The 16,915-nt window shown below is 36.5% G+C and overlaps 1 protein-coding gene across 2 annotated transcripts in view; it reads left to right on the forward strand.

Annotated features, from left to right (window-relative positions):
• tfr1b (transferrin receptor 1b) overlaps window positions 1-9,664 on the forward strand; it is a 21,101-nt gene extending 11,437 nt beyond the window's left edge. For both annotated transcript variants that reach the window (XM_067377726.1, XM_067377724.1), the window contains exons 4-18: window positions 856-1,051; window positions 1,196-1,333; window positions 3,548-3,635; window positions 3,744-3,872; window positions 3,970-4,065; window positions 4,490-4,629; window positions 4,719-4,879; window positions 4,959-5,075; window positions 5,161-5,246; window positions 5,350-5,413; window positions 5,610-5,736; window positions 5,861-5,951; window positions 6,821-7,057; window positions 7,166-7,315; window positions 7,416-9,664. In XM_067377726.1, the coding sequence (XP_067233827.1) occupies window positions 856-1,051; window positions 1,196-1,333; window positions 3,548-3,635; window positions 3,744-3,872; window positions 3,970-4,065; window positions 4,490-4,629; window positions 4,719-4,879; window positions 4,959-5,075; window positions 5,161-5,246; window positions 5,350-5,413; window positions 5,610-5,736; window positions 5,861-5,951; window positions 6,821-7,057; window positions 7,166-7,315; window positions 7,416-7,658 (2,063 nt within the window). In that variant the 3' untranslated portion in view covers window positions 7,659-9,664. The remainder of the gene's footprint in view (window positions 1-855; window positions 1,052-1,195; window positions 1,334-3,547; window positions 3,636-3,743; window positions 3,873-3,969; window positions 4,066-4,489; window positions 4,630-4,718; window positions 4,880-4,958; window positions 5,076-5,160; window positions 5,247-5,349; window positions 5,414-5,609; window positions 5,737-5,860; window positions 5,952-6,820; window positions 7,058-7,165; window positions 7,316-7,415) is intronic.
• Window positions 9,665-16,915: the final 7,251 nt, after the last annotated feature.

Below are 16,915 nucleotides of genomic sequence, written 5' to 3' on the forward strand. Positions count from 1 at the left end.
TAGTTTGCGCTGCGATGCTGAGAATCAGTGCTGTCACAATTACAAGATTTAAATTCATCCACTTCTTCTAAAAGACTTAAATAAGTGGTCGGTGAACTGGGAGAAGAATAGAGCCAACTTTATAGTTACCTAGTAGGCATTTCATTGTTATTTAACTAATTTGACCGCCTTTTGCTGCAAAACCAGTCCATGTGTGCTGTTTTTGCAAAAAGTCCAGCTCTTTGGACAACAAGACATAGTAAAGTGTCAGTTTCTGTCAGTTTTACAGCAGCAAAACTGTTGTTTACTCGCTACTCATGAAATCCTGTCATTGCCACTGTAACGATGGATAAAACATGATAGCTTTCAGCTCGGCAATTAAAAGCCACTCATACGCACAAGGTCATTCATCTTTAAATCATATGATTTGATTCGCATCTTCTGATTGGTTCTCCCGTGGGAAGTGGCGTTTAGCGGTTTCTGCCAGTAAACCGGTATTTCTGAATGGGCTGACACTGGGATTTAGTGGATTTGAAGCGAAAGTATTTGATGAACGTATACTATGTGTGGAGAACATTCTCTCAATATCATTCTCATTTTTGATGGAGATGGCTTTTAGCGTTTTTTGCATCTGAACTCTTCAAATATTAATTTGATTAATTTAAGAGATATAAATTAGTTTGCCATGGACAATGGTAAGTTAAGCGTTCAATACAAAAATACTTGACCCCATAATGCTGTGAATGACCTATCAAAATTAAGTGTTTTAGAGAGCCATGTAATAAGTTATTATTAGGAGATGTTTTCAGTTTTTCCCTTGGACTCGTATGTGAAACCAAGCTCTTTTGTTTTTTTTTTTCTTTTATCTTGTGACAGGTTTACTCATTGGATACTGTGTCCACCGTAAGTCTGAGTCTCCTTCCTGCTCTTCGCCAGACAGTGTTCAGCCAACGGAAAAGGTTCAAGATGTTCAACCAATTTATGACGTTTCTGATCCCTCTATGGATTGGAGTGACATTGTTAAACTTCTGAATGATAAACTGTCATCTAAAGCCATTGAAGATAATTTAAGGTATCTGTAAATCATTTGATATTATTGGTCATTGTTAGCATTGTCAGTTTAAACATTAACACAATTGTGAATGAGTAAAAGTACAGCCTTTTTTAAATATACAGATCTGTTATTGTTCTGATTTTCTGTTGTTCTTCCATCAAGCGTGTATTCCCAGAGGGATCGTAATGCAGGATCATCTGTAGATAACAAGTTAGGTGACAATATCCATGATATTTTCACGAAACTGAATATGGGACCCTGGGTTGATGAGCACTATGTGAAGCTACAGCATCCTAACAGGTTAGTAGGCACTCCAGAAACACTGTCCGAAAATAAGTAACCACTTTGCAACCACTGGCAACTAGATAGCAACACATTAAGTAAACTTTTAAAACTTTAGCAACCACATTACAGCGAACTAAAACCATTCAAAATCCACTCAAATACCCTAGCAACTGCATAGCAGCACACTAACAAGCGCATAACACCAACAAATCTTTCTGATCAGTAAAAACCACATAACATGCATAAAAATACATGCTAAAAACCTGTTAGAACACAAAAAAACACATAACAATATAATATACTACAAACCACACTGAACACCCACCTTTCAGAGGTTTGTGTTTGGATGTATAACACAATATCTATATGAAGATTTATCACATTAAAGGGGGCGGCGGTCTAATTCTATTTCATGAATTCTGACTTATTTACACTGTTAAAGAGTTGCATTCTCAAGCTAAACATGGCCAAAGTTTCAAAACACAAGTAGGACGTATGACATGACATTTCTGTGCCAAATACTCTACTTCCGGTTTCTGAGAGTTTTTTTGAGTATGGCCCTTTATCACATAATAAAGGGCGGAATTCCTTGTATGGGCACTTCTCCCTGATAAGTGTGCACACACACATCACCCAGAGCAAGAGCACATCCATCAACACGCTTCGTTCGGCTTACGGAAGCCGAGAGATTTTTCAAAAGTGGCTGTGTCCCAATTCAGGGGATGGACCCTTCAAAGGCCGCATTTGAAGGATGCATGTATCATCGAAACAGTTTCATTTAAGGAAAAATAACCGTTAAATTGCAAAGTAAGAAAGAAATTACAGTATTTTACACCTCACAATGAATATCGGTCAATTTTACTATGGTTACTTCTCTTAAAGGGTTAGTTCACCCAAAAATGAAAATTCTGTCATTTATTACTCACCCTCATCTGTTCCACACACCCTTAAGTCCTTCGTTAATCTTCAGAACACATATTAAGAGATTTTTGTTGAAATCCGATGGCTCCATGAGGCCTGCATAGCCAGCAATGCCATTTCCTCTCTCAAGATCCATAAAGGTACTAAAAATATATTTAAATCGGTTCATGTGAGTACAGTGGTTCAATATTAATATTATAAAGCGATGAGAATATTTTTGGTGCGACAAAAAACAAAATAACTACTTATATAGTGATGCCTGATTTCAAAACACTGCTTCATGAAGATTCGGAGCATAATAAATCAGTGTGCCGAATCATGATTTGATACGCCAATTCATAATGCTCTGAAGCAGTGTTTTGAAATCGACCATCACAAAATAAGTCGTTATTTTGTTTTTTGGCACACCAAAAATATTCTCGTGGATTTATAATATTAATATTGAACCACTGTACTCACATGAACCAAAGAAATATGTTTTTACTACATTAATGGATCTTGAGAGAGGAAATGGCATTGCTGGCTATGCCTCACTGAGCCATCGGATTTCAACAAAAATATCTTAATTTGTGTTCCTAAAATGAACGAAGGTCTTTTCGGTGTGGAACGGCATGAGGGTGAGTAATAAATGACAGAATTTTCATTTTTGGGTGAACTAACCCTTTAAAAAAGACATCCTTTATGATGTATGCAGCCTTCAAATGCGACCTCCGGAGGATGCAGCCTTCGAAATAAGATGCAGCTCCTTTCACCAAAGGAGTGTTTTTGGTTGTGAGGGAAAGATTACCTTTTTCAGCTTCCAAAAGAACCCAGCATTAAGGGAACAGAGGATGAAGTTTGCGTGTATGTTTGTTTGTTACCGGGATTTCGGTGATGCGTTTGTAAACAAGTCCCAGTTCGTAGCTGGATTTGCTGATCGCGGGCAGTGAGTAACTGCATCAAATGTCTGTGTTTTGTTGGCAATTGGCGCGCAAGTGCATAAAATGTAAACGACACATACGTTTTTGTTCCCTTTTTATTTAGAATGATGTTACAGCTTGCAGACGATCTCTACGCAAATGCTGCGCACGCTCTTGACTCTTTAGCTCGGCACATAGCAATATGTTGACGTGTGCACAAACTAAAACCACTTGATAACACAAAAACAGCATAGTAACACGCTGACAAGTGCCCAACATGCTAAACAGTAAAAATCCACATAGCAACATGACAAAAACCAGTCCGAACACCTTAGTAACTGCAGTTATAGTTTTTCCATCTTTCTTTGGTTGCACTATTTGTAATCTGGACTGTTTTTAACCCTAAAAGCGCCAAACCAAACAAAGTAAGGTTTGGCTCAGAGGAGATCGGAAGTCCGGGGGGGTTCCTAGCTTACAGTGAAACAGGAGAAAAAGAGGTGAGCCTTTCTCTTCCTCTCCTTTGCTTGCCTTTGTCAGTCAGCTGTGTCATTAGTTGTCCCATGATTTGCATTCTCAGTCATTTTCTTAAACAAATGTATCCACAGGGCAGAGTGGTGTACGCCAACTATGGTGAGCTTGCTGACCTGCAGAACGTGCGAGACGGAGAATACAATGTGAATCTAAATGGGTCTGTCGTACTGATGAGAGCTGGAAAAATCAGCATGGCACAGAAGGTGACTCTTGAGAAGCAGATCAATAAGTTCATTTTCTTTTTGAACTATTATTGTTTTTTTGCTAGTGCTGATCAAAGTATGTTTGTCACCATATTAGGTTATGAATGCAGCTAAGATGGGTGCAGTAGCAGCTCTGATCTACCCAGACCCAGCTGACTATAGAACGTCTGAGGAATTTGATCTCTATGGTCATGTAAGTGATGCAGTCATGTTTGTGTTGATTTTGTTTTGCTGTTATAACTTGGAACATTGGAAGTGGAAAGACTACCCAAGTGGAAAGACTTGGAACAAATGGAAAGATTTTATTTTATAATATATATATATATATATATATATATATATATATATATATATATATATATATATATATATATATATATATATATATATATATATATATATATATATATATATATATAGTCATTATTTTTTAGATGATGGCAAAAGCAATCTAAATTGCCTGGTAAATGTTGACTTATACAATACATTACAAATCAGTAAAAGTGATGGTTTAAACAATTTTTAAAAAAATTGAACAGTTCAAATCATAAATGTATTTTATTGTTTTTATTTGTTGTTGTTATTGTTTATTCATGCCTTCTGGTCATTAATTACAGGTCCACCTAGGATCAGGTGATCCTTACACCCCAGGATTCCCATCATTTAATCACACTCAGTTTCCTCCTGCCAAGTCCTCTGGTCTTCCAGGAATACTCGCCCAGACCATTACTACTGCTATGGCAAGCAAAATCTTTGCGTAAGTTATAGTTTTGGTTTACCTTGATCTCTTTTTAAATCTTTTTCAAGAAACATCAAGATTAATTGGTATTCTTTAATTTCTCACAGGAAAATGGGAGGAAGCGATGCTCCTGATCATTTTAAGGGTGGCTTGTCCAGTTACAAGTTGGGAAGTGAAACTGACAAAGTAGCCGTATCTGTCAATAATAACCTTGTTGACACAAAGATCCATAACGTGTTTGGAGTCATCAAAGGATATGTGGACCCTGGTGAGTTTCTACATTTTGCTTAAATAAGTCTATAGATCTGAATGTGTGTGGTCTCACTGTGGTTGTCTGAATCCGTCAGATCGTTATGTTGTGATCGGAGCGCAGAGGGACTCCTTGAGCTGGGGATATGCCAAGTCTGCAGTTGGAACTAGTCTTCTGGTGGAGCTTGCAAGGGTTTTTACAGAGTTGAAGAAAGGTATGCTCTTGTCTGCCTGTGTTCAAAAGCAGTCTGTCGGTGTATTGTTCTGGCATGCGCTCACTTCTTGTCCCCTTAACCTTAGATGGTTTCAAGCCCAAAAGAAGCATTGTGTTTGCCAGCTGGACCGCAGGGGATTTTGGGAATGTTGGAGTTACTGAATGGCTTGAGGTTTGTGTGCCAATATCATCTATGCTTGGCTGTGATAATTGTATGCAGTTTGTTTTAAAACGCAGTTATGGTTTTGTAACGTGTTGTCTTCTTTGTTAAACAGGGATACTGGTCATCACTAGACAGGAAAGCCTTTACCTACATTAGTTTGGATGGGGTTGTTACTGGTAAGTTTACTGTGTCCAAGTGATAAGTTTATTATAGGATTTTGTACACCCAATTACATTTTTTTTTTTTTTTTTTTTTTTTTTTTTTAAATGACAAACTATTTGTATATCTACTAGTGTGGTGGACAAGTTCAAGTTCCACTCTTGTCATCTGTCTCCCTGTCCTTTTAAAAAAATTAAATGTTTCTTCTCTCAGGTGTGGGATCCTTTAGAGCTTCGGCCAGTCCTTTGTTGCACACCCTTCTGCAGAACACCCTGAAAAAAGTCAAAAGCTCTGTGTCAGGTTCAAGCTTTCTCCAGAGTTACGGTGATTTGTCATCTGTGTGAGTAAATCTGCTTTGATTTTTTTTTTTTTTATTATGAGTCGAAACATCAATATAATCATGATTGTTTCAGTGTTGGCATGACATGTACATGCTTCTGAGTCCATTTGTGTTTTGTGCTCAGTTTGACACCCATGCAGATGGATGATGCTGCATATCCTTTCCTGGCCTTCTCTGGAATCCCATCTGTATCTTTTAGTTTTGTCCCTTCTCAGGTAAGCTTTTTTGTTTTGTTTTTGTATTTTGTTGGCCTGTCAGTTTAATAAAAAATAAAATAACGAGATTAAAAAATCTTCAATCAGAAGAATTTTAAGAGTTATATGGAAGCCTGTTTCCACCACTTTAAAAAAAAAAAAAAAAAGCAACAAAAAAACAACACACTAAAAAGAAACAAATTAATTAATTGTGACTTTATCTCAGAATTCTGACTTTTTAACTCGCAATAGCGAGTTTATATCTCACAATTGCGTGATAAAAAGTCAGAATTCTGAGATATAAAGTCGCAATTTTTTTTTTTTTTTTTTAGTGGCGGAGACGGCTTCCATAGTTATAATAAGAAGAATTATAATAAGTTATATTAAAAAATATCATTGCTCTTCCAGGCATTATAATGGTAGCAGTGAATGGCACTCCTGATTTTGAAGTCCGTAAAATTGCAACCATCCATTATAAAAGTAATCCACATGGCTCCAGGGGTTAATGACGCTAGTTATTTTACTTTATAAAGTTTTAAATATGGATATTTTTCTTACAAAAACTCATCGCTTCGCTTCAGAAGGCCTTTATTAACACAATGGATGAATGCATTTTTTTTTGAACTTCAAAATTAAGAGCGAGGATATTTTATAACTCCGACTGTGTTTGTCTGAAAGAAGATAAACACACACACCTAGGATGGCTTGAGGTTGAGTAAATCATGGGATAATTTTCATTTTTGGGTGATCTATGCCTTTAAGTTCCACAAAAAGCCATTTTTTTAACCATTCAAACTCACAACCCATTGGTTTTAAGAGACTCATTTTATTAAGTTTTAAAACTCATTTTAAAACTTTAAACTCATTTTATCAAAATTTTTTTTCACCAGGCCACTGCTGACTACGAGTTTTTTGGAACCGACAAGGATGATAAAAATAAACTGAATCTCGTCACCGGTGGGAGAGTGGTTGAGCTGTCCTTGCTTGCTGCTCAGGTTGCTGGGCAGATGGCCCTCCGTCTCGTTCATGACCACATTCTCAAACTGGACATTACCAAGTACAGCAGTGTGATCAATAAGCAAGTGCACGCCATCATCGCTGGTGTTAACATTCTCAAAGATGACAAGGTAATGCTTTTTGTCATATGCATTGTTTTTGCAGTGAGATACAAAAAAACTTGAACCAGTTTTTAATCTGCAAAATAACTTGCTCGTTTCTCAAAATACTTTCAACAGGTCGATAAAATTGAGTCTTTGTCCACGGAGTGGCTGAACGAAGCAAAGGGCTCCTTTAGTCGTGCCGCAGCCTCTATAGCTACTGACATCAAGAACAGCGACCTGAATGACTTAGAGACGTGTCGCATACTCAATAACCGCATAATGAAGGTAAAGGTATTCTCTTGGCTTTTCTAGGCGCATCTTGTATCATTGATTGATACGTATTGGCCAAGTTCTCATGTTGTTGTCATTTTCTTTCTCCTTTAAGGTGGAGCATAATTTACTGTCTCCTTACATCTCTTTGAGAGATGTCCCGTTCCGCCACATTTTCTTTGGAAATGGGTGGCAAACTGCCAAAGACCTGGAGAAGTACCTGAAGGATGTACATGAAAAAAAAGCAGATTTTGACATAGACCAGGTCTTAAACAAGTTTGCTCTATTCACCTGGAACATCCAGGGCTGTGCCAATGACCTGGCTGGAGATATCTGGGACTTAGACAATGAGATATAGCGTTTTTCACCAACCAGACGTTGGTTTTGCTTAAAGGTTCTACTCGATGCACACATATATAATCCTGCCACTATGAAGTAGATCTGATTTTGATTTGGAACCATGACTTTGACCAAGCATATCTTCAAAATTAGTGAGATGGCAGCTTTAAGTCAAATTGTGGAAGTTCTTTAAACATAATAAGAACTATATTGAGATAATAAATACAGGTATCATTCTTATCAGTCTTATTATATCTATACATCTTAGTATATTGCATTTGGATGATTATAATATGTATTATTGCTGGACTGGGGGTAAATAATACAATATTTAAATGATAAAGACATTAGAGCACAAGCTTTGCTCTTCTGCTGACTGATTTTAAGGTGCATTTCAGGTTCAAGTTGTTATTTTTCTTAAAGATGTTTTTCCATGTCTCATCAAGTTACATATGGAGTAAACCTTGTTCTCAGCTGCTAGTTGGGGATTTTAGTCCCTTTCGCACTTCTTGTAAAACCCCCAAACTCAGCCTTTTTGACCAACTGAGGATCATACTATATTTATTTCTTATTTATTTATCAGTGACAGTGTTCACTATAAAAGTGTCTTTTTTTTAATTATCGGAAGCAGTGCCTTCCATAATTGTGACGGTTATACTGTCAGTTCTTAAAAGCAGCATCTGCTAACAGAAATGCATGTTACCAACAGCTGGCATCAGAAATGTCTCTTGTTACAGGTGCTTGAGGAAATAAGCTCAAAAGCACCTGTTTTATTACTTGCAGAGCAGTTCCTCTTCTTTAAAAAAAATATATATTTTCATTGTTTTTTTTTTTTTTGTTGTTGTTTTTTTTTTTTGAAGAAAAGCCCTAATTTGGTAAAACTGAAACCATAAGATAACAATTTGGGCTGTTGAGTGAAGATTTTGAATTATGGTTTTTCAGATCTCCTAGTACTGAAGTATATTTTTAGTTCTCGTTGGTCTGAAACAATTTAATGAATTGGCAAGGCAACTTTCCATTTTAACAAATTGGGGGCTCAAGCATTTTAGTGACAAAAGCATTTCTTTGTAACATTTATATTTCTATTCTAAAACCATTATCGGGAGCAGTGTCTTCCATAATGTGGAGTGTTCAAAGGTAGTTTTTGCCTACCGGCGTGTATATATCGAGGGCAGTGATCCTCATATTTCACTGTAGGGTGGATCGAATTATCGGGAACAGTGTTTCCCATAGTTTATGTAAATATTTTTTCATTATTATCGTGTTTTTTTGTGTGTGTGGCTCTTTCCTGCTTTGTTAGTATTAATAACTATATTTAATTAGGCAACTATTGAAGTAAATTTTGAGTTACATCTAGTCATGACTTTTGTTTTTCAGAGTCAGTTTCTTTTCAGTGTTTCATTGGGTTCTTGTTTCAGATTTCACTACTCTGGTCTATTTCTGTTGCGATTTCAAAAAAAAGTGTAATTGTGTAGTTTATAAAGAAGCTCTTTCAGACTTTTGTGCATTTCTGTACCTGTATTTTTTTTTTTTTTTGGGGCAGGTGTTAGAAAAGAGGATGTGTTCATATTGCATAATTAGAATATGATGTATGATTAGCTTGCTGCTGATTTTACATAATGGTTTCATGTTTGAAGGCACCTCTGACAAGTTTTGCAAGTGTGTATTGCATACTATTTTGAAACTTCATCTTTTCTCTTCTTTGTGGCACTTACCAGAAACAGAACTAGTTTGGTCTTTCATAGCATGTAAAAATGTGCATGAATTAAATCTAAACGTCACAGATTGTTTAAAACAATGTAAAGGATCTTTGTTTCAATCTGTAATCTTGGTGAATAAACTGTTACTTACAAGCAGGGATGATTTACAAAATTCATATTTCTCAAAATCAATAGCAGGGAAGTTGAAATTGATTGTTTGAACATGTGTTGGGGTTACAACCGTTTGATTACTGTGAAATGTTAGAACTGACATGTGTTTTCAAAATCTGTCAGCCTTGATTTGCTCTGAAATAAACTCTGGCATTGCAAGTATGTTTACTGCTGTGTAAGACCTATTATTGTTTTCTCACCTCACAAGACATGAAACAGATCTGTAATGAAAAACATTCAACATTTTTGTTTGTCACCTGATAGTCATAAACTTGTTTGTGTTCATATTTGTTGAACTGGGAGGGCCAACTTCAGGAAAAGAAAAAAAAAGATATGGTAAGGGTGTATTTGCAACTGGCTTAGTTTAAAAAAAATAAAATAAAAAAAAAGTTGGTCCTCACAAGTTAATGAAATGCAAAACTCCCGTAACGCAACATGAAAACCAGCGAGTGCTGGCTGCTCACTGTTCATGAGGTCTGTAACAAATTCTAGAAGGATATCATTTGTCAATGTTATAGTAAATTACGTTAGAATGTGTTTCTAGTTACATTGTAGTCCCCAATGAGAACAGCTTCAATGGACACATGAATGTTATATTTCACATGTACAAAGTTTAGATTTAGGCTTATATTTACCTTAACCCTTTAACGCATAGACGTCACTACAGTGGACAGCTATTCAAAAAGCCATTTCTTGCGATTCCAATGGGTTTTGATTGTGCATCAGCCACTACAGTGGAAACTAGTGCATCATCCTATACTCTGCCACCAAGTGGCAAACAGTTGTATGTTGATTTTTTTTTTTCTTCTCAAAACCAAGATGGCCGATGGCCAGTCAGAAACAGCAAGTTGCTCAGGAATAAGGTAAAAAAAATAATAATAATAATGTTGAAACATCAAGTAGCATCTAAGGAGTCATATCATTGTTAAATTTTCCAAGTATTGATTTTAGATCGTTAGGAAATTCTGATTAATCATCCGTCCACTACATTGGAAATCATTCATCACTAGCTATATTTCATCTACAATTCATACATAGACTGTTGTTCATAAAGGGATAGTCCACCCAAAAATGAAAATTGGGTCATTAATGACTCACCCTCATGTCGTTCTTCGTAACACAAATTAAGCTGACATCAGCCATCACTAGATATTGTTGAATAAAGTCATTATTTTGTTTTTTTGGCACACAAAAAGTATTCTCGTCATGTTATAATATTAAGGTTGTAGCAAATTAGCTCAAAATAAATATGAATAATTAATCATAACTAGTTATAATTAATTATTAATATTTTAATCAGTCAATAAAATTAACTTAATGTAATAAAATTAATATTACAATCAATTAACCTGTTGTTCAATGAACACACAGTGTTAATTGTTTATTAACTAAGAAATGTTCATTTCCAGGTTATGGGAAATAACAATCTTATTCTACTAAAAGCCTGTAGTCAGGACCGACATGAATAGGGACTCCAGTACATGAGCGCAAAACAAAGACAACCTTACGTGTGACATGAACAAGACTTTATTAACTAGACTAAACACTTAAACTACTCTAACATTCACACACATACATGCATACAGTTTACCAAGAGAGAGAGAGAAAGCAGAGTACAGGAAGCAAGAAGTTACAGCATTGTTGGACATTCAGCAGATCCACAGCCTTGAGCAAACCATCAGTTTAGTTTTAACAGGCCCTTCTTTAAAAGGGGTAAGGATACTCAATGTATCCGATAATGAGACTAAGTTTGATACTTGCATGTCTCTCCAAGTTGAATTAAAACTGTCCTGATGCAATTTGTGGAGGCTCCCGTTGAATCTTTGCTGATATTTTCTTGACGAAAGAGAACCGGCTGGATTCAGAGGATCTTTGGTGAATGGAAGGTCTAGGCCGAGGCCTGGCACAAGCTTGGGGTTCCTTAGAAGCTTCTAGCTTCTTAAAGCATCATCTTGACGTCAGCATTCATCAGTAAAAGAGAAGAAGAGGAGGAAGAGCAGGAAGAGAAGTGTTTGATCTTGTGTTCAGTGAATATAAGAGGTGAAGAGGTCACACCCTCTTAAGGTGTCTGAGCCAATAAGGAGTTGCCCCCTCGGAGGGAAGTTTTACGAGTCTTTGTTCTGTAGCAAGATATTAGCATAAGACACTGGATTGGATGAATGAGAAAAGAACCCTCTAAATTCTTATAATACTAATGTGTCACAGAGTTAGTAACATGTAACATAAATTACCAAATAGGAAATTAAAGTTGGAGTCCGTAGATACCAAACATGCTGCCAATGTGATCTCAGTCAACTATACATTTGCAACTATGGAACATTAATACCAAAATAGTTCAAAAGAGAGAATTAATACATAGAATAAAGCCTATAAAAGGAAAGTCGTGATATGGGAAAATTGGATACATGTTTATACATTTCCCAAGTGGTTATATAGAGAATACATAGGATTAAGAGAGTTTATTTGTCCCTCTCAGAAAGAGTCACTGGTCTCTGCAAAATTGTTCCTGATCGTAAAAGGTCCAAGTATCTGTAACAGGACACCTAGTTCTTCCTGTAGTTTAGCTAGTTTGGGATGCTAGTTGCAGTTTTAGGGGGATGGGTTCACAGAGCTTTGATAAAGTGAGTTCATAGGTAATTCATTAACTATATTGAATCATTTTGTGTGGCTGATTAGTCCAGACGCTACAAGGTTGAACCACTTTACTCACGTGAACTATTTTAAATATGTCTTTAGTAGCTTTCTGGGCATTGAAAAAGGAAATGATCTTACTGGCAATGCAGGCCTCACTGAGCCATCGGATTTTATCAAAAAAATCTTAATTTGTGTTCCAAAGATGAATGAAGGTCTTACAGGTGTTGAGCGGCATGAGGGTAAGTAATAAATGACAGAATTTTTATTTTTGGGTGAACTAACCCTTTAAATACCTAATTGGAAGTAACTTTTTGGTTGTAAACAAATGTATTTGTATTATTAGAATGTAATTTGCAATTATGACAAAAAAAAAGTATTTTTACGTAATGCGAGTTATTAGTCGGTGAATCCAAAATGGTCAATATTCATGTATTCATTTATGCATTTATTCTGTTAATCACTCATTATCATTTTATTTCTTATGGTTTTTAATGTTACTTATGATTTCAAGTATTCATATAATCTTACTTAATTACTCACATATAATCACGTATAGTCAAGTATAACCACATATTTACTCATTATGCTCTTTTGTTATTTTGATCTTCATTGTGCTTCTTTCACCTGTTGAACTCTGTGACCTTGAAGTTCCAAGTGAACTTTAAGTTTTCTAGGTAAAAGAGGGTTTGGTACCTTTGTGGTTGAGTTGGGTTCCTGCCAAAATTTGACCAGAACGTAGATGTTATCGGAATTGATCACATGTTGTACTTTTTCTGCAATAATATTTTGTATCTCTGTATTCAAATGAAAGGGGATCTTTGAAAAATGTTAACTTGTTATTCTATTGTTCCAATGAAGGTGTTAACCCATCCTTTTTTGGGTGGCCTATTTTTGGGCGTTTTTACTCCATTTGATAATGTCAATCATCACGAGACCATAAAAATTACCCAATGACTGTTTGAATAGCAGGAAACCATCAAATGTCATGAATTTTGAAGGTCCATTTTGACCTTTCTTATCTATCCAAACAAGACCTGGAAGGGTGATGTAAGTTTTTCCCAGTATAAAAACTGGCTCGTTCTCTCAATTGGTACCGCTTTCCTGCTATCCTGACTTGCATCTTGCTGTCTCGTTGGCGCCATTTCTAATGATCTTCTTGCAAATTACTATACTCAGATTTCAGAATGTTCTTCTTATCATAGATGTTCGATTTCTGATTTTTATTTTATCTTTTGGTTTTATTAAATATTTTCATTATCGATGACGTTTTCGTGTGAGGCTGAATTTAATTGTAATGAATAAATAATATGCCTGGATCTAATTTTCTCAAGTTTCACTAGTAATGCGTCATTAGGCTACATCAAAAAGGTAATCTGGTTACTTGTAATGCTTTACTCCCAACACTGCTTATTTCAGATGAAACTGAAAACAGCTGATCGCTATTTCTTTCCCACAGTCTGAAAACATCAGTAGATCAATGTAAATTTCAGTCTGAGGTTTTCTCAGAGAAGAGAGCTATGGTAAAAATGTGTCCATTTTGAACATCAGAATTATTAGATAATAAGGGTAAATCGACATAGACTGGTGGGAGCATTTGTTGAAATTCATGCATAACGTCAATGTAAGGTTCCCAGATACAAACGCCCCCGCGCGCTCGTCTGCGTAAAAAGCGCTGTCGCTTTAAGAAAGAGATGCAATCCTTGTTGTACCGAGGTTGAAGAAGGATTACGGCCGCTGAGCAGCTTATTCTCTGTCTTTAAAACGACTATTTAAGAGGTAAGTCATTAATTTGACAGTCTTGTCTGTTTTGAAATATAATTCACTCAAAACTAAATGAACGTGAGCTCAGACCGCTGCACTGGATGTTCGGGAATCGATGCAGGTACCTCTGCGCTACGCTAACCATCCTGATGACTGCAGGACTGCATCACTACAGAGCATGTGATCAGTATGGATAACACCGGCCTTTAATGCCTATTTCGTTAAACTTAACAGTCTATTTATATGTTAATTACGCTTGTTGTGTCCGAATATTGTGAATATATAGAAGACAAGTGGCTGTGTCTCAAAACCTAGCGCGCTGTCTAGCTAGACAACACTAATGGGCCTGAGATGCTGACTCTAAAGTCGCTTATTACAGCGGTGAAGTTAGTTTAACGTTTGACGTTCGAGGCATACGGTTTCATATCCATTAAACTCTATGCGCATTTCATTTTTTTTTCTGCCCAAACCAACCCAGATATAAACAAATGTCCTTTGCATAGCACAAGGCTTAATTTCAAGAAATAAAATATATATTAATTAGCCCTATAAATAAATTAAACAGTTTAACTATATGACATGATAATATCAAACTAATAGTAACATGTTCAGAAGATTATCCCTTGTATAGGCTATACAATACTGAACCCATTTAAAACCGTTTGGCCTAAAGGTATCAAACAAACTGTAAATTACTCAGAATATTATTCCCTATGATGCACAAGGCTTGTTTTTCAGATTATTAATCTGGGTTCAGTAATGTATTTAAAAAAATACCTTATTAATAATCTGAAAAATAAGCCTTGTGCAACATGAGGAATTTACAGTTGCTTTGATACCTTTAGGCCAAACGGTGTTGTAGTTTAATGGATTTATAATATTGCATACATAAATGAAAACGATTTGAACATGTCAACTGGATGATGTTCCCCTTACAGGGTCCACGATCATCCCTCTTACGTGCATCTATTGTGCAAATCTCTGCGTTAGTATCAAAATGTTCGTAAAGACATATTGTAACAAGGTTATAAATGCTCACTATGATAACTAATGATAACTTATCTCTGTATTTGTAAATTTTTTTTGCAGTTTGACGTTGGCTAGTCAGAAGTGGCCTTGATTTGGCTCATATGTGCCTGTCATGGCCCTGTCAAACACTGGGCCGCCGGAGGACCGTCCCTGACATCAGCTATTTTGCATTTATTCTGAAGACCTCAGGACTGGCCTAAAGCATTGTAAGACCACTTCTAGATATCACTTCACCTTAAATGCCTCGTTGGGTAAATGAGCAAGACTATATTTGGTTCTCTAAAACTTGGAATATCCTGAATATATCTACTGTCTATCTTCTTATTTCTGTTTAGTTCTCTGAACTAAGAATGTCCTGAATCAAAGAATGAATTATTTAAAATGGATATAGATATTGTTTCTATATGTGATGTACCTCTATATAGGGCCAGTGTGAGTCTGTTGCGTAATTATATTATCACACAGTATCAGAGTTTCAAAGAGTGTACATTTCCACCCACCCTGCCTCCTACGACAGTGTCCTATATTGGGAATCCTCATATTTGTGCGTAGAGGATCTCTGGAAGGGAAAAAGATGCCATGTGGCATTCTGTCTGCTCTTCTTAGTCATGCTCTAGTTGCCAAGGGTTAATGCGTCATTGTCACACTCAGTGGGTGATTTATGATGGTTTACGTGTTTAGTGGAAAAGTGTGAATAAATATGTTTATGGACGTCTGTGGACTGTTTTAATTGAGGGTGTTTAGGCAACTCAGTCACATTCTCTCTGTTTCACACTGGGAGGCTGCATAATTCATCATTAGTGAATGGGTCAACATGTCCTGATTTACTGCTCTATAAGCGGATGTACATTTCCCCATAAGAATCAATGAAGTTTTGACACCCATTTTGTCTCTCTCTATATATATGTTACACAGCTCTCTAGAATACTTGATTCTGATTGGTCAGTCGGCTAAATCTGTGTTGTGTCTGGGCATATTTATGTAAAATCATTGCAGAAATCTGTCTATCCATCCATCCATCCATGCCGAGTTCAACATGTTCCTGGGTCAACATCTTTGTTGATCCTGGAACAACATTCAAATCAACCAATCAGATTTGAGGGACAAGTTTACAGATTATGTCAAGTTTAGGCTTAAAATCATGAATTGGTGTTTCCAATCATTTTGCTCTGATTTTAGGAATAACTTATGTGTAGGGTTAGGTTTAGGGGTAGAGATATGGTTAGGACTAAATGTTCGTAAAGGAACGTTGTTCCAGAGTCAACAAAATATGTTGACCCAGGAACGCGTCTAACTCAGCAAAATCAGAACGTGTGTCTGTCTATACATCCATCCGTTGTAGTGTACATGCTCTGGCATGTAGTGTGGTGACCTGAGTTTGAATCAAGCTTGAGACGTTTCCTAATCCTATTCCAGTCATTTCCTGTGACTATAAAAATGGCCACAAATAAAATAAATGATACAACAATGTTGACATCAATATGTGTATGTGTGTGTGTGTGTGTGTGTGTGGTGGTGGTGGTGGTGGGGGGTTGAGCAGTGCAGTGTTGAGCACATTCAGTTTTGTACAGCAGTAGCAGTACTGTTTAAGGTTTGTGTTTTGAGGTCCGCCGCACTCATGCTGCATCTCGCAGTGACTCAGCAAGAGAAAGCAAAATGCTGCTTCTGGAAAAGACACTAATATGGAAATGCCTTACCGTTAACAAGCTGTGACCTTTTTATTCATCTGACTGAGGCTGGAGACTTAAGGAGATGAGACAGAGGATGGATGTTGACTTGTCTGGAAGACAGGACAGAGCTGCAATTAAATGGATTTTAAGGCACTGTGCGCAGTCTGCGCACTGATTCATTCACCCAAAAGGGTGGGATTAATCTTTCACATTCATTCTCAGGAGGCTGGGCAGAGGTTTTGCAACAGAAGACACGGTTTCACATGAGACTGCAACTATTTTTTCAGTGAGGAATCAGATTACACATGTTA

The sequence above is a fragment of the Chanodichthys erythropterus genome, chromosome 23 (assembly GCF_024489055.1).
Source record: "Chanodichthys erythropterus isolate Z2021 chromosome 23, ASM2448905v1, whole genome shotgun sequence".
NCBI lineage: Eukaryota > Metazoa > Chordata > Actinopteri > Cypriniformes > Xenocyprididae > Chanodichthys > Chanodichthys erythropterus.